This window comes from Hippoglossus stenolepis, chromosome 5, assembly GCF_022539355.2.
Source record: "Hippoglossus stenolepis isolate QCI-W04-F060 chromosome 5, HSTE1.2, whole genome shotgun sequence".
NCBI lineage: Eukaryota > Metazoa > Chordata > Actinopteri > Pleuronectiformes > Pleuronectidae > Hippoglossus > Hippoglossus stenolepis.
This window is the reverse complement of record NC_061487.1, coordinates 2,627,226-2,652,795: the sequence shown is the minus strand read 5'-3', so window position 1 is coordinate 2,652,795 and position 25,570 is coordinate 2,627,226. Positions and strand designations below refer to the sequence as shown.

Sequence of the window (25,570 nt, the reverse complement as noted above, 5' to 3'; positions counted from 1 at the left end):
GATGATGCTGAGAGAAAAGACGTGTGAGATTGTTTACCTGTGTTCTGGGTGATCTGTCTCTTCGTGATCATCTGTTTACATTTAGGATCCATGAGCTCACCGTTCTTGTTCTGTTTCAGACACTGAAGAACGTTCTTCCCCTCTGACTCTGTACAGAACCGCTGTAAAAAAACATAAACATACATGTTACATACATAAAAACAAACATAACATAACAATGTGCGTTTGGGGGATCTACAATTTCAGGGTTATAATCCATCTTCAGGAAATTTAACTGATCCAACTTACGTGATCACTCGATGATAATAGGACCAAAAATAGTCAGGTGACAAATGCAGTTTGGTGGAATGTTTACAAAAATATTCAGCTCACCCAAATTTACATGTGTTAACTGGGAAGTGACAAATTACCATCAGAAGCAGCAGATGGGGTATCACAGGTCCATCATCTTGTTAAGGATTTAGTGGACCTACCCTGATCATGTGTTTGCAGACTCTCATCAGCTGGTAGTCCAGTTCAGGATCGACCATCTCCACCTCCTGCAGCTTGAATATCCGCTGGTGGCAGCGAGAAGTCAACTGACGCTTGTTCTCTTTCAGACACTCAATGACCTACAGTGACACACGTGAACAGATTCGATCATTGGTGAGTCATTTGTATTTAATACAGAACATTCCTTACAGAGTGGACTGATGAGGAAAGCAGAAAAGCAAGGAGGTTTTAAAACCTTAAAATGTACATGTCTTGTTTTTTAAAGCAACACAAAGACCATGCACATAAGAAAGTATTAACTGTGTATAATGCACACACTGTTGATCAAATGTACTTCTTTCATCAAGGGAAATTCAATCAAGTGATTGACCCTTCATCCAAATTGTGTTATAGGACAAGATAAGTTTGGTAAATAATATAATAATATCAACAAATCAGTGTTATGGTATCATCAGTTGAGTCTAGTGGCTTTGAACATAAACAACAGCTGTTTCTGGTTCAACAAAAAAATCCCTCTCTTCAACATAACGTCATGTCTCTGTAGTAATCTGGTCCATAACGTTGTCTGTAATAATCTGAGTCTGTTAGTATCAAAAAACAACACTGCAATCCACATCTTCTGATATAGACAAAAGCTGTTTACACTGCAGTGCAGTTTTGCAGTTGCCTGGTTCACCATACTTGATTAATACTGAACAAATTGAGAATATTTTTTTCCTGGTCAATCATTTACAACTAAGGATGCACGATATATATATCAGCCCGATACATTATCTGCTCGATAATGGGAATTTTAAATTATTATTTATTGATCGGTTAATGAAATTATAGCCGATTGAATGTCTGATAAACGGAGGTCATGATGTCATTATACCGCGCCAGTCCATACCCGTGTTACATAGGAACTGAAAATACGTTTTTCACAGTTTCTGAGAGTGACTGTAGTTTTACAATTTGCAATAAATGTTTTACAAAGGTTCCGAGAGGGGGAAAAACATTTGCAAATTCTATCACTACCAATCTCATAAGTCACCTTAGAGTCCATCATCGTGACGAGGAAAAAGGCCACAGCGAGGGTCAGTGTGGCAGTGCCTATCCAGCAGGCATTTGAGAACTGCAGGAAGTTTGCTAGAGACAGTCCAAAGGCTAAAGAAATTAATAACAAAATCACAGAATGTATCGCTCTTGTTGACCAGCCATTTTCCGTGCTAGAAGACCAAGGATTTTGCCGGCTAATGGCACATCAGCACAAACTCGGCCAAGTCGCCACTACTTTTCAGATGTGTCCCTGCCTGACCTATATGATGTGGTCGTCGCACACATTCATAGTCTGATAGATACCAATGTAAGTAACATAAGTTACAATTGACATATCGACCTCAGACGTCAGTCCAGTGAGTATGCGTAGATTGATGGCTCAGTGGCTGGATGATGATTTAAACATGAAACGGACATTGTCTCATGCGCAGGAGTGTTCCGGGTCACATAGTGCGGCAGCTGTGAAGCTTTTGAAACTATGTTCAGGCAGTGGAACATAACAAAGGAGAGGGTTCACTTTGTACTTTGGGACAATGCTCGCACTATGACCATGGCTATGGAGGACTGTGGGGTTGCAAGCTTGGGCTGTATGGCGCACACTTTACAGTGAGATGTAGAGAGGCTCCCTTTATGTTTTCAATGAAGGGTGCACTTTATACTTTGTTTCAACTAATTGTGTTGACATTTCTGGTCAGAGATATTGTCAGTGCATTTAATATATTTAGAATTTTTATGCAAAACATTACATACATGAATGCCACAGTATAGAGAAACCTTCCTCACTCTCATGCACTAAAAGTACACGAGCTCTGCCCAACCTTTTTCCTTTTCTTTACTGAGCATAATATTCCATGTGCTTTGGTCAGTTTTTAATCATGCTTTTACTTCTATAATAGCCTTTATTTTTAATGCACGTTATTTGATTTAAATTACTATTTTAATACATTGACATGTCTTATTTGAGATGTCAAAATATTTTATTTAAATTATTTTGAAGGGGAAATGTTCTAACCTAAATTTGTTTGAAGTTTTCTGATGTACTTCACAAAAAAACTAAATAAACACTCAGATCTGAGTCAGAGCTGTTTTTGTTGCGTTAACAATGGAATATTAAATCATGCATATTTGCTTACTATATCTTAGCCATTCTACCCTCAGGTGTGAATAAGCTACAAGCTATGAACATCTATTTAATATGCAGAAATGTGAAATTAATATCGCTATCTGTACCGGCCATGCTAAACAGGTCGTTATCGGTTATGGTATCGGCCGAAAAAAATCCATATCATACTATATACCTATTTACAGCCAAAAATATGGGTAAATAAGTGCTGGGTTCAAAGATCCCAGAGATATCTTGCGTACATGTAATCCCGATCTAATAATGGTGGCAAGAAGTTGCTATCACATGAAGTCGGAACATTTCTCTCATGAAAGCCAAATTAAGACATGGCTCCACTTCACTACCTGAGAAACATAATTGTGAATTTTCCTAAGAATATTTCAGATGATTTTTCAGTTTTTCCCTGAAATGAAACTATTTTTTAAGGCAGGGACCTGCCATCTGCTGGAAAATGACAGCGTCCACAACTGTTTCAGCTCATCAATGCTAAAACTATAGTTACTTGTACTGACTGAAGAATGTTTCTCAATATTTAATCACTTGAACTGACCACAATCCTATGACTAAAACATTTCTGAAATGTAACTGAAAATGTAAATTTAACTGAAATGAAACTACCAAATGTTGTAGACACATTTTAGCAAGGTGTCAAGGTTTGATAACTTGACTAAAGGTGAAATGTGTCTTTTTGAAGTGAACATGCAGAAATTAGTGCTTTTGCATGTGTGTCTCCTGACCTGTGCGTTGCCGTAAGCCACATTCTGACACAGTCTGGTGATGTCCTGCTTACAGGAGTCGTAAAGCTCCGGCTCCAGACGGATATCCTCCGACTGCAGAGATTCAAAAAGGATTTAGTAGACATACAGAAAACATGGACACACAAAGAAAAGCTGACGTTTAATGTGTGTAGGCATGAAAAAAACAAAACAGAAAATGTAGAGGTCCAGCATCAATTCCACTACACCTCTCATCATGCCTTATGGAGGAACATATATCGATCAGCCACAAAGGTAAAACCCATAATGTTTCGGCAATTAGCATACACAGCACGGTTTACACAACTCTCTGTAACTTTCCAGTTTGACTACAAAACTGTGTTCAGGTCAACCGACTTGTTTTGTCTCATTAATGCAGTGAGCATTGTTGGGGTTATTACAGACTCCCCGTCTCTGTGAGACATCAGTGAACGTACCATCTCTACCTCCTCCACCCGGAGCTGTTTACGACATTTGACAGACACCCGCTGCTCCTTGGCCTCCTGCAGCGTATCGTTCCTCACTGTGGTGCTGAGGCAGATCACTACGTCCACCCTGAATGACAGGAAAACATAGGGTCATTCAACTCAGTCGGATTGTTTTTACTTCTCGCTATGGAGAGTCTGTTAATAAGTTGTGGAAATAACAGCAAAAAGAAAGTGTTTGGCTTCCAACCATTTTGTCCTGTGAGCCCATAAAAAACTAACCGTTGTCACTTTCATCCCAGGTTTTACATGTTCATGGGCTGTTTTAGATAACTGGAGAGGTAAACTTCACTTTAACCCTGATGTCCTGACTGTGCGCTTCTAGTGTTGTGTGCGCACGTGTTTAAAAACATCACTTTTGTAACTTTAACGTCTGAAACCTACATTAATTTCAATCACTACAACATACATTTTTTATGTATGAGCTTGGTTTGGGCCATTGCTATTTGATAGGAGTCAACGCCTGAGCTACGACCTGCCTCTGGACATTAAGTTGGATTTTGGGTATTTCATGATTTTTGGTAACATCATTCAGGTTTGTCAAAATATCTGCTATAAACTGCACCAAGCTTGTTTTACATTTCTGTTTTACAAGATGTGGCTAAAACTGAAATATTGAGACTCAGCTGTGAACAGACAGATTTTCTCATCGCATAATTCACATATATAACAGTTTGTTTTTATTTCATCACCCTTACTCCTAAATACATGTTTCATTTATAGTTTACACTGAGCTATTGTAGTAACATATTTAAGGTAAGTAAAACAGTACTTTACATAACTTAATTCAAACAGTACTGCAAGTGACAGGTAGAAGACCTCGATATCAGGCTATTATCTACTGACCTCAGTCAATCCTAATGACAGGTTTGTCATTAGCATTGCTTTATAGCAATAACTGTGTGTGTGTGTGTGTGTGTGTGTGTGTGTGTGTGTGTGTGTGTGTGTGTGTGTGTGTGTGTGTGTGTGTGTGTGTGTGTGTGTGTGTGTGTGTGTGTGTGTGTGTGTGTGTGTGTGTGTGTGTATATATATATAATAATTCTGCTGTATCTGTCTGAAGCCTTTTTTTTTCTCATGATTGAGTGTGTGGGTCTTACTTCTTCTTGATGTTGGGACACAGTTTGAGGACGTCCTCCTTGCAGGCTGTTTTGAACTTATAGGAGAAACGGAAATCCTTGATCTGAATCTGAGGAAAGAAACAGACATTAGTATTAGTGACAGATTTAACAGAAAACAAATGCCTACACAGTTGCATCTTCATTTTAAGTGATATAACTGAGAATTGGGTTAAACGTCCAGTGTGGAGGATTTAGGGGGATCTATCAGCCAACATCGGACAAACCAAACACTTGCTCTTGAAAGGGATTATTGCCTTTGTTCTTACTCAAGGACCTTTGGTTCTGCTACACGCTTCACCACTCAAAGCCACTGCATACTACACACTGAACCTTTAAGACTTCTCGTGTTGAGCAGAATTTGACCGGCCTGCTCACCAGCTGGAAGTGTGTCACTCCCACCGCACACTTCTCATTCATCTCCTTTTGGTGTTTGTTCTGAACCAAGCACTCCATCAGATCACCAGTGTCGATCTGATTATCAGCTACCTCCTGACAAACAGAAACATGTAGACGTTAAAAAAGAGGCAGTATTTTTTTGAGATCTTTGCAACAATTAAATCTCTTAGAGTTTTATAATACTAATTTTATTCATCATGCATTTAGAGTCCATTTGAAATCCTTCCTGCTTTATTCTCTCTTTTCAGTACTTTGGTTTTAGAGGCCAGTTTTAATACAGTGGACTTCCTTATATCAAGGCAGCATATCTGTTCTCTGGGTGCCAAAACATTCAAAAATTCTTCCTATTACTTAAACTGGATTTCAGTAGTCGTTGGAAAAGACTTACGTGGCAGTGGGCCTGGATGACGGGTTCACAGGCTCTCATAAGCAGTGCCTCGATCTGAATATCCTGAGGACAGAACAAATGGAGCGATGCAGTTAACACAAGACATCCAGTAAGATCAGATCAGTCAGCTCTGACGTTGCTGATATATAGTCACTGTAAGAATTAGATTTGGTTAGAGGAAGTTCCCAACCTGAGGGTCGGCATTAATCATAGTACGATTATTTTGACAGATAATGTGATTGGGATGTGTCATGATTTCAGTGGAAATGGTAAATTATAAATGTCATTTGAACTGAAGAGAAACATATATAAAAGACTTAAAATTTGCAAGTTAAAATGGTAAATAAAAGTTCACATAAACTAATTTTCATTTCTTTTTCTGAAAAGCAAGCACTTTATCATGAGGTACATTTTTCAAAAGCAGTTTCTTATACATTATATTGTTAACATTACATGTATATATTGGTAGAGTACTCGTTATTATTATTAGTTACTTTGTTTTGTCACATTCCCAATACAAGCCCTGCACACTTAGAATGATTATGTAGTGTACATTTAAGTTGCTTTCAGATATGCAATGAACACCAGACATTTTAGTGACATTTTCCAGAGCTGCTGCACGTGCGAAAGCAAATGTCTATCAGAGGGAGTGAGCTGCTTTGGAAATTTTTCTGAACTTTTCCTGCTATCCCCCTAGTCAAATGGGAAATGTGAGAATACAGCAGGAAAACGTTTCAGGGTTAAAAAGTGGAGCCATACAAGTAGAATATTCTGACAAAGATGTCAACTTGGAAAGACAATGGGATTTTGACAATAAGGGCTGATGCAGGAGCAGTAAATCAAAACACGACTTCCACAGCAGAATTTATGTTATGTTCGGCCTCCTGCCTGCTCGACCCAAAGGCTTTCATGTGTTGTTAGCTGCTGAACCAGAGTATTATGGGATGCAGCAGCAGTTGCAGCAGCTGTGGTAGTTACCTCTGACTCCAGCTCTGTCAGGTTTCCCACCACATCTCGGCAGTTGGACACCAGGTCCTCTAGATGGTCCTGCAGACACTCAAGCTCCTGTCCTGCCTCAGTCTTCTCGCTACACCACTTCCCCAGGTCGGTCAAACAGCGTTTCTGCAGCTCCGGGTCCAGCTTCACGTCCAGTGCCCTCTGGTGGAGAATCCTCTGCACCTCCACCTTACAGTCCCGAGAGAGCTGTAGGAGAACGATTACCATGTCCAGTTAGAAAAAGACCAGAGAAACAGCTCCCTTTTATTGTTCACTGAAGCTTTAAACTGATACTCCACTCCAGAATTTCCATCCTTTACACAGACATTTTTCAAAGGTCGCCATTTTAAATATGCAGATTTGTATGTTTATTAAGTGATTTATAATAAAAGAAAAACTTTATATATATATATATTTTTTTTTTGAGTGGTCATCATCATCATATATATATATATATATATGACCACTCAAAAAGCACTTTACAGCACTTTCACTATCACACATGATTCACACACCGTCAAGGACAGCCAGAGCCACGGTCAGAACATAAAAAGGTTTTTTTTAAGAATAATTTGTCATTGTTTGGCCAAAATAGGGCTGCATAAACAGCGTCAAGTAGTTTTATTTTCAATTTTATTTTATATACAATTACCCAAGAAAATAATAACAGTAATAATAAATTAATCAGTGAATGAAAAAAATAATAAGTTGGAGCCTTTAACAAGACATGTGTGATTGATGAACTCCCTATTCCTCTTCTGTGGAGCAATGACATGAAAATGATATGTCAAAGTTCATCAACGTCAAACAAATTAACACAGATTGACGTTAACCCAAAAACGAATCCACTGATTGTCATGATTCCACTAAAATTTGCTAAATTCACTGTAAAATCTAGCAGTGTAAATTCTGGTGTGCCCAGACCTTTATACAGAGGCTGAGAATTTATGTTTGGAGTATCATTTTAAAGCAAATGCAACACTGATGATTTTACCAAGAACTTGTTTCACTGCATTTGATTAATGAATATAAGCACATCAAGATTATCTGGAGCTAAGTATTGATTATTCACATCACAGTGCAGTAGCTCACTTCAGTTTACCAATTACTCTTGAAAATCAGCTCCCACATGCACCAATACCAGCGAAGAATTACCAGAACATAATCACTTCCCCCAACAAACCACCAGTCATCTTGACAGACGTCCGGTTTACTGTAATTGTTAGCAACAGGACATACTCACAGTAAAACCTTGGTTTTCTGCTTCAGCTGGCCCACCAGGCAGCTATGAGAATATTATGGTCAGTGAGAAAGCTCACAAAAACTGTATTTACCACTGGCTCTATTATCTTCTGCATACAGCAACCTGCTGTAATAAATGTATATTTGTCAGGGGCAAAAAACAACAGTAATTCACTTAAATTTTCCAGAATTAAGAATGATCATGCTGATGCTAGCTGATTAGCATCAGCATGTGAAGTGGAGAGCTCTTAGTCTGTCTTTTGTCACAGTCAAAGAATAAATCGACACGTTCAAACAGCACCGCTGACCAGTAACAGTTTGACTTCTGCTAACAGCTAACTGTTGTTGTGCGGATGTCTTGACTGAGACTTTCAAGTTCACAGCAACAACATGAACACTTCCTTCCTGAGTAAAAGCATCAGTGATTCTACTTTGATTAGTTTAATCAGAACTGTTCTTTATTTGACTTTATCATAACAGTGCTTAATTTCACTAAAAGGAGGAAACTTCTGTATCAGTCCATAACCTCAGAGTTTATCCTACATCCAGATTTTTCATTAGCATTGCTTGAGGCCAGAACAAAGGGGTATGCTACTGAAATGAAACTCTAACAGACGGACTGACATGTGATGAGCATTTATTTTAGAAATATGACTTAGATGTTCTATCGAAGTGTATGATTCAACTGTTAGCCTTTGTCTAGTGTTAAATAAAATTACCAACAGTTGCACTAAATGGTCATATCAAATTGCAACAAAGTGTTGTAGTAGTTTTGCATAGATTATTAGTATTGTAGTAATTAGTATTGATCGTCCCAGCCCCTAATATCTATATTTTTGTTTTAAACATTTAGCTGACGCTTGTTGCTTTTTTAATTCAACAATCTTTTTTTTTAGATCTCCATTGCTGACATTCCTGCTGTTGATCCTGTGTGACAGTATCAAACACATTTTGTCCCTGTAACACAGAATCATTTGGTAATGACCATGTGAATAGATTATGAATTTTCTTTGTGTGGCGTAAAATAGTTCAGAATGAGAACTGCAATTATTTGTAATTGTGTGAGCTGGTATATGTCAAACTTTAATCTGTATAGACAGACAACAGTATTATCATTTGGGTGAACAAATCCTTTAAAATTATTTTAAAAGGAAATGAGACAAAACGTCTCTTTTGTACCGGAGTGATCACAGTAGAGACTTACCCTGCGCCCCTGCTCCACAGAGCGGTAAGCGTGACGGTACAAGCAGGAGAAAATGGCACCCGGCGGCATCATCTCGCTGGTCTCGTTCCAGCCGTGAGTGTGGCAGAGCCGAGCTGCATCCCCCTGGCATTTCTTATACAGGACGGGATCCAGCCTGAGCAGCAGCACATGCCATGATTAACAGATGGGTTGTTCACTGAGGGTACCTCATGTGTCAGTGTTCAAACATTACGTACTAATGCGGCTCAATACGGACCACATTTACTGAAAATATAATAACCACATACATACACAAAACATACATTAATACCTACTAAAGACAGACTATTTACTGTTGGAAGGTTATCAACCAGCGAAGATAGTGTAGTTTTACCTCGCTCTTTTTAAAAAACAATTCCGACTGTAATTAAAATTTAAACAGAAATACACTTAAAAAATTACTTGAATTTAGTCACTGTTCCCTAAAGATTCTGATCTAAACCCCAATTGTGTTTTTGTTTACTGTGCCTGTGCATAAAAAAACATTCATCTTACTTCCAGTCTCTGGCAATAAAGTACTGCAGCTCCAGCAGTCTGTGTTCACAGTCCTCTACCATCTTCTCAGTGTACAGATGCTCCATCAGACATGATAGGATCCTGCAGGAACAACACCAATATATTCACGTCTAACCGATGTTACACAACAAACACAACACTGCAGACTCAGATGTCAGACATCATTAGAAGTTCAATATTAATATAGATTTTAACACACAGTATAACCTGCTCGTCCGAATGATCATCAATTCATGATCATTTGAAATGAACAGAGGTCATTTTACCTTAACAATAATGATACCTATAAAATAGTACCATAATAATAGTTACATGTGAGTTCAGGTGTGTTTTTATGACATGTTCATGTTATTTCGTCAACCCTCAAACTGACAGGTTTGATCAGTGAAAACCATGTGATTTATTAAAATATACCAGTCACATGCTACAAGATATCTACCAACTAATTCCACAAACGTTTGTCTATCTGTGGAACGCATATCTCGAGAACTGTTCATCTTGTTGACTTCACACAAACATGCATATTGTTAATGGCCCAGGAAAGTACAGTGCCGTTTTGGTGTGATTTGGACATGCTATACATTCAGTATTAATACAAATTGAATAAACAGATGGCCAGTGCCCAGCAGCTGTCTGTGCAGTATGCCTTTAGTCTGTGGACCGACCTTTACGTTGCCAACTGGGTCAAACTGCTGCGCAAAATCACTGCCAGATCAATGATTTCCATCACGGCAGCAACATTAATAGAATCAATTCTTCTTTAGCAAGTTGTCTTCAAAGTAAAAGCACAACTTTGTTTTGTTGCTATAACGCTTAGTGTACAGCTGTAATGCAGCGCTATTATTTTGAAAAGGTGTGAACTCTGAAGATGATATGAGTGTTGATTGCTTAACAGACCTCTGAAATAGCCGACACACAATGTATGAAAACAATAACACCAGTTAAGTAAATGATTTTAACTTATGTTAGCCACACGCGTGTTATAAAGCAAATACAGTTTCATTTTATGAAAAACATTAACCATAAAATCTTCACTGTAGATAAACCAGGTAGGATGAACACAACATTTTCTAACTTTACTCTGCACCATCGACTGTTTATATGTTTAATTCTGAAGTAGCTTCGGAGCATTACCACAGGCCAAGCAAACAGCCCACATTCCACCCACAGGCGGGTTTACAACGAACACAGCACCAAGAAAGTGTGAAGCTAAGGCATTGAAGAGTGGGAGGACGACTCACATGGGGTCTCCATTGCGGATGTGTTTGCAGGCAGTCTGGATGACCGACTCACACGCCTCGTTCAGTGCTCGATCGATGCGGTAGTCGGCTCCTGGATCGGCTTCCTGAATCAGAGTCTGGAGCTAAGGACAGAGAGGAATATTCCTATCAAGAAAGAAAAAAAACAGCTGGGGTTCTGCTCTGTGGGGTGCTGAAAGACATTCTGGGAAATTAAGTATTTACTGCTAAAATTAGACAGGGCAGCATAACCAGTGGGTCTCCGTATCGAAAACAAGGATCTGTGACTAAATGTATGACATCTGGAAAATTGTTAAGTAACATGGTTTTTAACTTTGTCCTTACCGATTCCTGAAAACAACTTTTCACTGTAACAGACTTGACTTGCTGAACTTGCCACGTCAACACGGAGGCTCTGTTCATATCCATGTCTCTCCAGACTCAATTTATAGATGTATGACTTAGGAGCATGTATGTATTAAACATATCAAGTGTATTTTTATCATAATAGGCATAGGAGTTATTGACAAAAATGTGTGTTGTGAGGTCACAGTGACCTCGACCATTGATCCCCATATTCGAATCAGTTCACGCTCAAGTTCAAGTAATCGTTTCTGCCAAATAATGGGATTTTCTCAAGGCGTTCCTTGGATACCACATTGAGGAGAAATGGTTGGATCAACAACTTGTTTACATATGGGTAAACAATGTCATTAGTTTGCTGAGTGTGAGATAGAACCAGAGTATTTCGCTCCCAGCCGGTTAACATCCACATGCCTCAACTGAATGTGTACACATGTTGCTTCAGTCCAGTGGTTACAGGTCGGTTTATCCTGACACATTACTGCTACATATAAATTAACTAAATATTTAAAAAAATTTACCAGACGAGTATTGCTGGTGCTGAAGGTAAGGTATTATTCCCAACCCAATCTAGATTATAGTACGTATTAATGTAGACTTACCGCCCTCTGACAGTTGGGGTCGATGGCTCCCATGTCTCCTCGGCCGACCCTCATCAGGCAGTGCAGTGTTCGTCCTTTTCGGTGTAGACCGGAGCAGTGACCCTCGATCTCGCTGCGACACTGCAGCACTATCTCCGGGCTCAGAGAAAAATCCTCCATCAGCATCCGCCTGTAGTCCATCATCTCTCCCTGACACTCGCCACTGACCACACGACCTGACAACATACATTCATACACACACATGCACTTAAGACTTTGGGGGCATGTTTAAGTATAAAATACTGGACTGAAAAGATTTTATCAGATTATCAGGTATATTTCTTCTTTTTCACTTTCTCTGAGCTGCTCACATTCAGAGCACATGGTTTTTTTCTTCTTAGAGTTCTTACTAATGATAAGACGTGAGCCAAACTGACAGACGCTCATTGTGTATTTGACAAGTAAATAAATCACAGGTGAAAACACACCAGTGACTGACAGGTAATCCAGCTAATAGTGGCCTTTGGCTGCCCAACAAACAATCAAGGACAGTGATTGGTGGTTGGGACTGAGAGTGACTGACAGGTTCACAATGAGGCGGAGATGCTCACCTCGATGCACAGCGGACTCCAGACAAAGAAGTAGGTAGGACAGACGAGCTTCTCGAGCCCGGGGCATGTTGGTGTCCACGCTGCAGCGGTACTTCCTCAGGTCTGACTTGCAGGCTTTGGCCAGCGAGTAGCTCACCTTATAGTCCTGAGCAATCAGCTTCTGCCTGGTGGTCAACGCCTCGCGGCACTAAGGACATGGAGCCAACATCAGCATTACAACAGCGCTAATAACTATTTGCCTCTGATGTGACAGACAATCTAATGTGGGATATTTACTCACATAATTTGATGTTAATAATCGGTTTTCAATGTAACAAAATAATTTACAGCATTATCTATATCGATAGATAGATAGATAGATACAGATATACAGATAGATATATTATAATATTCCTTTTCTATTCATTTCTCCTCAAATTATTTCACACTTTAGTAAACATGGGAATTTTAAAAGTTTAATGTTAATCGTCACAGTACAACACCAAGTCAGTTAAACTTCAGGAATATCAATCTGTCCATTTAGGAAGCACAAGTGATTGTGAATCAATTTCACTTGCTTTGGTGCAAATGAAAGTGACAACAGGTGCAGTGGAGAGGCCAAATCAAGTTGTGTTCTGCTCATGTCCTTGTCACTACTGGTAGCAAGAGGAGGTACCTGCAGCCCAATCGGGTTGCACAGGTAGTACAGGGCTCCTTTGTGCGAGGAGGAACAGGAGGAGCACTGCCAGAGCTCTACAAAATGACCTTCAGCAGACTACACGTGTGCATGTTTCTGACCAAACTGTCACAAACAGACTCCATGAGGGCGGCATGAGGGCCGGAGTCCTCTAGTGTGACCTGTGCTCACAGCCCAGCACCATGCAGCTTGATTGGCATTCACCAGAGAACACCAGAATTGGCAAGTCTGCCACTGGCGCCCTGTTCTCTTCACAGATGAGAGCCGGTTCACACTGAGCATGTGTGGCAGGCGTGAAAGGGTCTGCTTATTTACTTTGCTTTTCAGTGTGGTTTTGAATCCAGCCCTCAATAGGTTGATAATTTTTGTTTCTACTGACTGTTGTTTTGTCATTTAGTTCTCAACAAATTATGCAATGTACATCAGTAAAGATTTTCAACTTGAATAATTCGTTTATCCAGATCAATAAATAATTTATTTGAGCAGTATATATACACATATTTGTGCATTAGTATTTTAACCTAGAGATGCTCAAAACCACCCAACTACTTGGTGAAAATGTAAATCTACAAAATTTCTCTCGAAGATGGTGAAGAAAATAAATTCTTGGACTGTGAGCAGTACTCACCCTCTCAGTCATTGCCTCCTCAAACTTGTGATTGAAGAGGCATTTGTAAACTCGTCCCTCTCCTGCCAGTGTCTGGAAAATCAAAACAAAAGAACACTTCTTACACCACAGCTTGAGTTACTTAATCAGTCAATAACTCAGACGTGAGGGTAATGTCACAGATGATGTTAAGAACATTAACAGTGGACTTGGAAATCAGGTTGTATTTTCTTTAAGTGTGTTTAAGAAATCTTCAGGAACTAAACTTTCACTGTCAAAGAAAATGTATTTTCTCTCAAATTAATTTACTCCTTAACACTTACTTAGAAAATAACGTACAAAGCTGCCTATCGAAGGGGTCCAACTTCACAATATCAGCCCCATTATAACCCAACCCAGAAAACATGGGATTAAGAAATGATCAATGGGCATAGGGTGTAACATGTGATTGGTTAGTGTGTTATAATGGTCAACAACCGACATTACATCCAGGGTTCCTCAGAGCTTCCTAAAAGAAAGACGAGCATGATTGATTTTTTTAAGCTTCCACGATGGGTTTTGTCATTTCTGTGACGTTAACCAATGGATCACAGCTAACAACGCTCTGCCGGAAGAGGAGAAACTGTACACAAATGAGGAATAATGATTACACACACACACACACACACGTTTTTAGGCTTTTCCAAGCACAAGACAGCCAGTGTCATACACACTGCTTCTGATGCCATGTTTGTTTACTGTCTTGATTGGTTGGGGTATAATGTGTTGTCTGTCATCTCTATGACATGACATGACAATAATCTATGACTCTATAATCACCTAATCTAACAAAGAGATCATTTTAACAAACAAAAATATCACCAGCATTAGGAGTTGTTGATTAGAACTGACTCTATAGTAATTCCATACTAGATCTGATCGTTTCATAAAAATATATTCAGTATGTTTTCTGACCTGAAAACCGAGTTAAAAAGCACAAAATGAAGTAGAACAGTTGCTAAAAACCAATGAGTTTCAAAATGCAGGCAACTGATTAACTTGTTTATAAAAATAAAGTGATCAGAAAAAGAAAAGGCAAAGTGATTACATCCTAAGTCAATCAAATTCTATTTGAATAGCCCATATTCATAAATCACAATTTGTCTCATAGGGCTTAACAAGATGCGACCAAAAGCGACTTAAAACTATTAAATGGGGAAACACATCCTATAATGTATATTATTGTAAAGCAGGATAGACAATTTGTAGCATAAGCTGAAATCAGTCTAACTGAAGGGAAATAAGAATTAATACTATGGTGATAGTCTGCTCTTTTGCAAAGCTGTAATCAATTAATCAAATTTTATTTGTATAGCCCATATTCACAAATCACAATTTGTCTCATAGGGCTTTAACAAGGTGTGACCTCCTCTGCCCTTAACCCTCAACAAGAGTAAGGAAAAACTACTAAAAAACCCTTTTAACAGGGTAAAAAGAAGGTAGAAACCTCAGAGAGAGCCACATGTGAGGGATCCCTCTCCCAGGACGGACAGAAGTGCAATAGATGTAACTCGAGATCAGGAATAATTAGACTTTTCCTGGTGCTGTGGAGATGTGTATAAATCCTTACATTTTCACAGAAGCGCTCCCGGTCCTCGCGGCAGGCGAAGTAGAGGTAGCGGTCAAGGTGGAAGTCATCTGAAGACAGTTCAGCCACTCTCATGATGGCCTTCTTACAGTCTTCCTTGATGGTGTGCGCCCCAGCCTGCTCTTCGGCCTCCCGTACCAAACCTTTCTCCAGACAGGCGATCACCTCACCCTGAGAGTGGACGTCCTGCACGGAGGTCAAAGAGTTTTAGCAGGTAGATTTCAGTGTCACGGTCAATGTTGTTTAGCTCGGTTACAACCAGGATTCATTTTAGGAGAACAGATAATCATTTCTGTTATGTTCTTTCATTTCATTCACTCCTGTTTATATCAGCCTCATGCTTCGTGTATTTAGTAAGACACAAACATTGTCTTTAAACTCTTACTTTCAACAGCTACAGTACATCACAGCAGCTTCTGTCCTTTGCTTTGACTTCTTCACAAGCCTTATTAATAGGGTCAGCTTTCCCAAATTCAATAACAAACCATGTCCTTGTTACTTTGAATATGAACAGACTGTTGACAGAATTCACTGGGACAATTTCATCATTATAAACCAATAACAACTGATGACAGTTTGTTCTGTGTATTATCCAGACGAAGTTGTTATTATTATACGGCTTAACTGACCCTTTAGAAAGGTTCTGCTCTAGTGACACAAAAGTACATATGTGAAAATACAATTTTTCATACAGGCATTAGTGCTCAGCAACACTGGGGAACAGTAGAGGTTTGAAGTTTTACTTGAGTGTTTGAGTGACCAAAGTTCAATAACCTTAGTTTCAGAAAATTATTCATTTAAATCCACACTGCAGCCATTTTTATGACACCACACGTTTCTCAACTCAACATATCTGATGTGTCTATATCTGTCCTGGTACAACAGCAGCTACTGCATGATCATTTCATCAGCCACAATGATCTGGTGTTCTGCTTTTTCCCTTGTGGTTTTAAACTAAATATCTTTTGTTTGTATTTGTCAATTGTCCTGACATTTTGAAGACCAAAACAGAGACAAAAAATTGTAAATGAAAACAATAATTATCTACGTGCCTAATACACAAACTCACAAATGTTCCACTGTGTGGATTATAGTATCACCACGACCATATGTATTACATTTTCTCAGTGTGGTTGGAGTCAGTCTCATCTCGATCACATAGAAGTCAGCCGCCGTGACAAATTCCTGATAATGAAAACCACCTCGCTCCCCCTGACAAATGAGTCATTTGCTCTGAGTTCTGATTGTGACGATGTGATATCCCATAATAACTGCATGTCTAACATATTTATGAGGGTTTAGCTTGGCTCAGCAGAAGGAAAACACGTTCAAAGATTAATTTGCTCTGCTCGCTCACAAACTGCCATCAAACTTCTCTTTTCTCAGTCCAGCTTTTTTCTAAGTGGAAGCAGTGACAAAGGTTCATCAGACCCATCACAAAATCTGGAAACACTTTAGCTGCTCGACGAGAATGCAAAGTCCCTAAAAAACACTTTCACCGCTTGTTGTTCAGACTTCATTTCACCTGTCCTGCTGAGGAAATCTACAGGTCAGTCACTTGGTCAGACACCCATCAAGAAATCATTGTGCTCTACTGGTGCAACAATTTTGGATTATGGTCCTTGACAGAAATCTGTTGAAGATCACCAGATCTTTTACAGCTGCATTCAAGCCGCACACCACATCTCGACCAAAGTATCTGCATCCTGTCAGACAACTCAGCGACTTTGTCCATGACCGGTGACATGTTACTGACTTGACTTCTTCCCCTGAGGCCTTGGGCTTTATCGTCTCAGATCCAGGATCACAGCTGCGGCCAAATCATGAATCATGGTGGCAGCTGTATTATGACTAAAGCTAGATTGCTTACCCATATCCTGGGCCTCAACACATTTGTACAGTATTTACAATACAACTGACTGGAGCACGTTTCAACTGTTAATCATTCAATTAATCAATAAAATTGTATTTGTTTAGCCCATATTCACAAATTATAATTCGCTTCATAGGGATTACAAGGAGCAACATCCTATACCTTTAACCCTCAACAAGAGTAAGGAAAAACTGACAAAAACAACAACATATTGATACATAGATATGATTTGTGCTGCCCATAGATGCATTGTATGTATGAATGTTTGTGTGAATGGGTGAATGGCATAACTGTACTCTAAAGCGCTTTGAGTGGTCATCAAGACTAGAAAAGCACTATATATATACAGACTATTTACCATATAATATATCATATCTATATATTAATATGTTGTTGCTTGTGTGTATGTATGTATATACCTCTTACATAAGTTTGTATATGGTGCTAGTCATAAATCCCTTTCTGGCTTCATAACTACATTATTACTAGTGCATTATTACAGCTATTACCATTATTAGAATATTATTGTTGTTATCATAATTGCTATGCTATCACTGTATATTATTATTAGTATGCAGCATGTACACTCATTATTGTTATTAGCATTACTGTATACGTACAGTAATATATACATACAGTAATGTATATACATATTTTCACTTATTAACAAACAAAAATTACAAAATAGCTTATCTGTGAGAAATATTTAGATTTTTGGTTACTTTTCTTACCGAAATATTGAACAAGAATCCTAACAGTTCAATGAGAGCTGTAGTCAATTCAACAGAAAATAACCTACAGTATATAGCGCCCCAATATAATTAGAGTGAATGCATGCAGCTGGTGCTATGTCAAATTCTTATCTTTAAACACACTAAGTTCAGGTTTTAAATTTCACCTTCTCTCCTGTGCTGATGCTGCCGCAGCGCAGAGTGTTGATGTCCTCGCGGCACTGGTCCATGAAGCCGCAGATGAGCCGATAGTCGCTGAAGACGATGCTGGTCATTTTGGTGATGTACTGGTTGCACTGGTAGTCACTGATGTTGCTGCGGTGATCCACCAGGCAGGACACCAGGAAGCCTTTACCCAGCTCCTCCGCCGCGCATTCTTTAATCTGTGCGAAGAGAGCAGACAGTGTCACGGCTTTTGAACTGCCTTGTTAGTGAAAGGTCCTGCACAAATGAACTTGTCTTGAAACATAATAATAAATAAAGGATACAGCACAGAAGTGAGTTTAATAAAACATTGTGTCCAGAAAGCTTGAGCTGCCATTAAGGCATGATTCAGATGCTTCAAAAAGTTTTCATTTCCCACACGTGACATGCAGTGTCTGAGACCACTTTCCCATTCACGTGAACATCAAACTAGAAGACCTGAACTGACTAAAATGAGCAAAATTCAACATTCGGAAAATAAAACCATCAAATAGTTTACATAAATCCAAGAGGCACACTCACATTGAAAAGACTATAGTTTCAAAATTCTCTTTAGGCAACAATAGCAGCTGTATCAAAACTGAAAACAAACTGAGGCTCGTATAATAGTGGGAAAACATCGATGAGATTAGGGGTGATTCTTTAACACTCAATTACAAGCACTACCCTGCAAAACAAATAAAATCACTGTCATTTTCTGAAAATTTAAATAAAAAAACTGCAAGGAAGCTGTAAAGATCGGGTGTGAGGAACTGACCTCAGAGATGATCGTCTTGCAGACCTCCACAGCTACAGACTCAAACTTTGGGTCGGTGGTCAGGTTCAGCTTGTAGTTCCACAGCAGCTAGAGGAGAGAAGACACATCAAACTACTGCAGGCTCATTTGTTTTCACTTTTCTTATTCTCATGTCCAGTATTAACAAAAACTTAATTACACATAGTCTGTATCAATGTGGTAAAAGAATGAAATGTGACAGATTCCTGGGGCACTGAGTGCTTTTCATACAAACTGTACAACTTGTCATAGTGGATGATGTGTTGTCAACTCTTGTTTTGACTGAAAACAGTTTATGCACATTCTACCCTTCTCTTAGATTGCAACTATCTTATGGGTCAAGAATGACATTTCATGCTTAACATTCAAACCAATACAAACGTAAAGTGCTGAAATTCAATATTGATAGTGCTTCCAGCACTGCATCAGCCAGATCAGTAACTGGCTTCTGCAAGGAGAAAGCTTCCATTGACTTCTAAGTAGTCTTAATTTTGTCCCTTACCCTGCACCATATTTAGCCCATTTGTCTAAACATCCACTGACTACAATTCAACAAATAGCTAAGTACGATATTCCAGCATATGTCTTTGGAAATGTCAGATTTTCTAGACTGCACATACGGCACATGGAATTAAAGGATAACATGATGCATGCTGGGATGTTGTGTTTTAGGGTGTGGCACCAGAAGTCACTTACATGGTTGCATTCGGCAGCAATCTCAGTCTCCTGAAAGACAGAAAGAAAGAAAGAAAGTGATTTAGAGTGCAACGTGCGACATACTTTCAAGTTTATTCCTGCAGAACTTCATGTCTTTTGGGGTCGTTGAACACTAAATATAGAACAGTGGGTCAACCACACTGCCATTTCGCAAGTAACCAATTTCCCACACATCCCATCATCATTGCAAGCTTATTTGTAGAGTGATGGTGCGTTTAGGTGTTTGTCATCGAGTCCACCTTCATAGGTGGCCACCTCCCAGTGAGGCAGCCCCTGACTCAGAACACAGCTTCTCGGGTCCAATGTGGCCTCTGTGTTATTTTCATGCAGTGCTGTGTTGACCTGAGGTGACATGTCTGACTTTCTGCCTTGACCAGATGCCAAGCCCCTGTAGACCAATGGGCTCCCCTCCCCTTTAACTAGAGAAAACCCCAAATCACTGCTGTATTCCCAAAGGAGGGCCAACTGCTGTGTGTGTGAGTGTCTTTGAAATAACAACTCTGCAAATGAATGAAGAGTTTCTGACTGTTTACCACGTAGCAGCCACAGCATGGGCCAGGAATAGGTTGTCTGTCTGTGCGCGTGCGTGGTAGGTCCTATTTACAGTGTATTTTACACACTAGTGTTACAATGCCCTTCATACCGACAGTAAACGCAGTGTGATGAGCAGGTCTCAGCCTGGTCAACGCGAGGAACAGGACAACAGGATAGTAGGGTGGGAAGAGGACAGACCGATGTTATAAACTGCACTGAGCAGACTCAGTGGGTCAACAGGGTGGAAAAAAATAAATAAATTGTCTTAGAAATGTGACCTGGACTAACCCGAAACAGCTGACACACCCACCACCACCACCGCTAAAAGAAAAAGGGCCTTTCATTATTGTCTGAATGTTCAGTAGGATCTTTTAGACCTGCTGCACACGAGAGGATTTTCAACTCTTAAACGATTTTAGAAAAAATGAGGCCACAATAATAACAGATTTAAGCAGTTTTATATTATTATCTTCAGAACACACACACACCAGACTTTTTGGCAAAATTGTAAGACACTTAACGTTTGTAGGAAACAATTTCACAGTGGCGATTCCAGTGACTTGGGATCTCACATAAACTCATGCGAGTCTTCTACTTCTCTGTTATTATGGTGCTTGGCAAACAACTTTGAGGTGCATTACTGCTACCTTCCGAACTGGGGTCTGGAAAACTTGCATGATAAAACGTGACTTCATAAAACCCAAAAAAACATGGAGGAGGATCAACGTCATCAGCTGGCTACACTTGCATGTGTTCTGTTTTGCAGAGAAAAAACATACATACATACATACATACATACATACATACATACATACATACAAACATAACCCTAAAATAAGCTGCAAAAATCAAGTATGGATTGGGCTCTCATGTCTATGTATGAAAGTGTAAAAATGTACAAAAGTAATAAGGAGATATTAGAATTTTTTTCAGTTTCTTGTCTTTAGAGAAAACCCCACCTCTGCACTATGTTCTGTCCAACTCTGGACTGAAAAGGCAGACATCACATCACACTGGTGAAAACATTAATGTGATCAATGTGGGCGTGTGTCAAATCAAATCAAATTTGATGTGTATCGCCCATATTCACAAATCACAATTTGTCTCATAGTGCTTTAACAAGGTGTGACATCCTCTGCCCGTAACCCTCAACAAGAGTAAGGAAAAACTACCAAAAAAAAAACTTTTAAGAGGGTAAAAAGAAGGTAGAGTGTCCAGCTAGGCAGGGGAAGTAAACGTTTAAGAAAACAAAAACTTCTTATCTAGTCAATACAACACTGATTTTAAAGCCCAAATAAACTAACAATGATGAAACAAGATTGTTTCTGACCAAGTAGCTGATGAAAACTGAGAAAATTCTGAGTTTTCTGAATAATTAGCTGTTCAGCCCAACAAGTTCATACTCAAATCGCTGTCCAGCTGTTGGAGCTGTAATCACACACATTAGGAGGAAATTAAACCAACACAGATGACAAACCCATTCATATCAGGCTGATATTCAGCCTCCTTTTGTTTGCCATCCTTCCAGCTGCACTCAGTGAAAATCTTTCAAGATCTCCATCTCATTTAATAGCTGCAGCTAAATTGAACGTAATCAGCTCTCGTCTTGGGAAAACCATGAGGCTGAGCTTTAACTGGAACTAGGTGAGAGGAAGAGGAGCAGAGAGAGAAAGACACCTTGATACAGAGTTTGTCCTTTTAAGCCTTAGGTTGTCTAAACTGAATGAATGTCAAATGAGTGTGACCACTGTCATAGACTTACTATTGTAGTCAGATTTTTGAATTGAAAACCTTATTTTGTAAATTGCAGCACAATTGTAATAACAGTTACATAATACTTTTTAAAGCACCTTTTAAATAAATACTGAGTTCATATTTATCTCGTGAGGCTAGTGAAGATGTACGCCTCTAATGTAGAGACAAGAAGAGTAGGGAATTAAGAGGGAAGCCAGCCATATCCAACACCTTCTGAATCGAGAAGCACAGAGAACAGCAGCTAGGTGTTAGCATTTAAACAGCATTCATCTTCAAGAGCGTTTCAACACAACTATTAAGGCGACATCCACACTAAAACATTTTCATGACAACAATTTCTGTCCAAACGAGCATTGAAACCCTCTCTATCAGAAACAATCTCCCTCAGTACTACCAACACACATGACACGACCATTTACGTACAATGGAGATACTAGCAGATTGTTTACTCTGCATTTGGTTGCTTAAGCCCCATTTCCACTGGTCAAAAAACCCACTAACACCCACTAAAATCTGGCTTTTGTCTGCAATGGGAATGGATTCCTTCTTACATTGGTAGTTGTGACTGATAAGCACCAATCAGGATTACTGGAAACTTCTGACTTCTGACGGTCTTAAAGCAGACTCACCCTCTGTAAATCAGAGGGCAAAGTCAACCATTGTATTTTTATTTGGTATCTGTGTTATCCGAACAGAGAATATTAACACAAGAAAAATATGACATTCATTCTCCTTTCTGCAGTTATCAGAAATGAAACCAGCAATGATTATGTCAGTGCCAAGTGTTAATAACATCATAGTTATTTCATTGATTGTGTTATATTTGTGTGGTGTATAAAATGTCAGATAATAGTCAAGGTGCCCGCAATGAATCAACCTGAGGGTGAACTATCATATAAAGCATATGTCCACATTTGAGTATTTTTGCAGGTATTAAAATAACAAATAAAAATCTGTCTTATATAGATTTTTCAGAATATTGCTGCTCTTACACAGACGTTCAAAGCAGCACTGTCATCTTTCTTTGTGTACTGAAGCCACACTATGGATTGTTTCGTATACTCCTTCCTCCTGCAAATTTGAACGCAGTGTGACTTTTACATTATTGTTTGGCAAAATGTAGCTGCCAAAAAAATATGCAAGTATCAATGCAACAAATTTATGAGCTCAAAGGCAATTGGAACCACTTCTCAATTCCAATCCCTACAATTTATATATATTTAAAAATGAGCAGGTTCAGCAAAATCTGTCCCATTTGCATGAAGATAACAGAGCAGAAAAAAGAGCCACATATGCGACGCTCTGGTGAACATCAGCAAAGCAGCAGGAAAGTCAGCGAATCGTCTTTGGGAGCTGCTACGGGGCAACTTTGTGCAGCCACACTGATAAACGCTGAGCAACGCATGCTACATTTTCAATTAGCTAATTAAAGACTAACCATGGTTGACTGGAGGCAGCACATCAGCAAACAGAAAGTGTTCAACCACTTTTCTTGATTCAGGTCAGCCTGTACCTCACTCCAGTTTCAGCTGACTCTATCCAGTTTTATTTGACTCTCCACCCAGAAAACACTACTATTTTTTTCCTACTCAACAGCTGGAGAGGGCAGTATTCAGTTCAGGTGTGTGACAGATGTGTGCGCTTTCCTCACCACTGAAAGCACACACAGAAGAGAAAAGAGTGGGGGATGCTGACATTTCATCAAACTGTGAAATCCAGAAAAAAGAGAAGAATAAATCTTCACAACCAGGAAAACCAAATAAACTGCACACACACGCAAACACAGAATAAAGCCTCACAATAATTATACACGTTTTAGTTGATCACTTTCTGTTGAATAAATTCGTTTTTTCTCTAACATGTTAAAACATACACCTGTGGTAAGTGATAAGCTGACCAAACTTTCAGGTTCATGTTTGCTTTGGCAGCTGTTTGATATCCCTTCAAACAAATGTATCTTTGTTTGAAGGGTTTCAAACTGAATCCAGTCAGAACAATAGAAAATCATCAAGACCCTTGAGAGGGAGTCACAAAATAAAACAGAAGAGATCCAGTTTAGTAATATTAGACTGAAGATACTGGTGAGTGTCTGTCTTCTGATAAAGATAAACCACAGGCACTGAGGCGTCTGAGCCTCTCTTTTAAATATTGGTGATGACGGTGTTAAAACTAAGCTGCAGTTGGATGATCACTTGAACGGGTTTTGGAAAATATCAACAGTAAGCCTGGATGAACGGGACCACACAAACACTAGATGCTGAGAGGGTGCAAAGGGGTGTTGCTTAGCAACCAGGAACATTTTTTTTGTCTTTTTGGCACAGTTTCAAAATAAATATGTCACAACAAATTAAAGCTCAGTATACTTTTGGTGATTCAGGACCCAGAGATGCTTAATGTTGCTTAATCATTGCTTCACAGGTTTTTATCCTCGATCAGGAAACTGACCCTGGGACTGACAACCTGTTTACCATCTACTACCTTGACTGTGGTGGCCCACCAGTTTTATATCCAAAAACATTTTTACAATTCTTATAATAAGATTAGATCTCTAACGTGATGTTTTGCACTGCTGTTTCAACTTCGGTTTGGGAACGGCACCTCCCTGTTTCAGCCTGACAACGCCTCAGAGTACAAAGCCAAGTTTGATGTGAAGAGGTTAACTGGCCCGCACAGAGCCCTGACCTCAACAACCCATTTAACAGCCTTGAGTTGATCCAGAACTCCAACTGTGAGTCAGACTCTATCAGCCAGCATCAGTGGTGGACTTCACTGATGCTCTTGTGTCTGAATGAGAGCTAATCCCTGCAGCAGGTTAAACATCTGCTGGAAACACTGAGCCAAGAGGAGTGGAGCAGCATATAAATGTTCATAGTGTTAGAGTAACCTGTTCAAGGATTGCATTTGGATCCCATGCTAGGGTGTCCACATACTCTTTGCTTCAGTTATTGTTCACAGTTTTACAGATGTGGTGATTCAAACTGTTACATCGTTTTGGCGGATGCAGTTTATGATGCAGTTGAACTGTCTTGACGTTTCTTTGGGATGTAAAAATACAACTCCTGGCTATCAGAGAAAAAGTCCGGATCAAAGCTCCAAGAGAGATTTAGGCAAGGCACTGACACTGCCCAGTTTAGGGGGTCCCACTCCCTGTGTTGCTCAACAGGCTGAACATTGCACAACAACTCGGTTTTTAAAAATGCAATATGCTGCAACTTGTGCTAATCGATAATTACTTAAATTGTAAACAAAATGGTTTGAACAGAGAGAACAAAGCAAAAGCAGACATACAGAGGCTTCACGTAACCGACCAGCCATAACGAAGCAAGTCTTCAATCTCCAGAGCCTCCTCCCTCTGGACTCTTAGGCTTTGCACCACGTACACAAAACCACAGCCACCAGCTGAACTGACAGTGGGCAGGCCGGAGACACACAAAAATGCTACAATTCTAAAAGCAGCTCTTAATCTCACCCTGGAACCAGAGAACA

At 39.4% G+C, this 25,570-nt stretch overlaps 1 protein-coding gene across 2 annotated transcripts in view; it reads right to left on the bottom strand.

The window, feature by feature from the left end:
- The window catches only part of glg1a (golgi glycoprotein 1a), a 35,223-nt gene that overhangs the window by 6,153 nt on the left and 3,500 nt on the right, over positions 1 to 25,570 (bottom strand). Inside the window, exons 2-20 of one of the 2 annotated variants that reach the window (XM_035155967.2) lie at positions 19,775 to 19,804; positions 19,061 to 19,147; positions 18,267 to 18,482; positions 15,478 to 15,681; positions 13,890 to 13,961; positions 12,586 to 12,772; positions 11,996 to 12,210; positions 11,034 to 11,155; positions 9,772 to 9,873; positions 9,238 to 9,391; positions 8,035 to 8,076; positions 6,774 to 6,998; positions 5,796 to 5,858; positions 5,387 to 5,500; positions 4,991 to 5,079; positions 3,846 to 3,963; positions 3,391 to 3,483; positions 474 to 611; positions 38 to 161 (exon numbers count right to left, since the gene is read on the bottom strand). In XM_035155967.2, coding sequence (XP_035011858.1) covers positions 38 to 161; positions 474 to 611; positions 3,391 to 3,483; positions 3,846 to 3,963; positions 4,991 to 5,079; positions 5,387 to 5,500; positions 5,796 to 5,858; positions 6,774 to 6,998; positions 8,035 to 8,076; positions 9,238 to 9,391; positions 9,772 to 9,873; positions 11,034 to 11,155; positions 11,996 to 12,210; positions 12,586 to 12,772; positions 13,890 to 13,961; positions 15,478 to 15,681; positions 18,267 to 18,482; positions 19,061 to 19,147; positions 19,775 to 19,804 — 2,395 coding nt within the window. The remainder of the gene's footprint in view (positions 1 to 37; positions 162 to 473; positions 612 to 3,390; positions 3,484 to 3,845; positions 3,964 to 4,990; positions 5,080 to 5,386; positions 5,501 to 5,795; positions 5,859 to 6,773; positions 6,999 to 8,034; positions 8,077 to 9,237; positions 9,392 to 9,771; positions 9,874 to 11,033; positions 11,156 to 11,995; positions 12,211 to 12,585; positions 12,773 to 13,889; positions 13,962 to 15,477; positions 15,682 to 18,266; positions 18,483 to 19,060; positions 19,148 to 19,774; positions 19,805 to 25,570) is intronic. The other variant, XM_035155968.2, reaches the window with a different exon arrangement.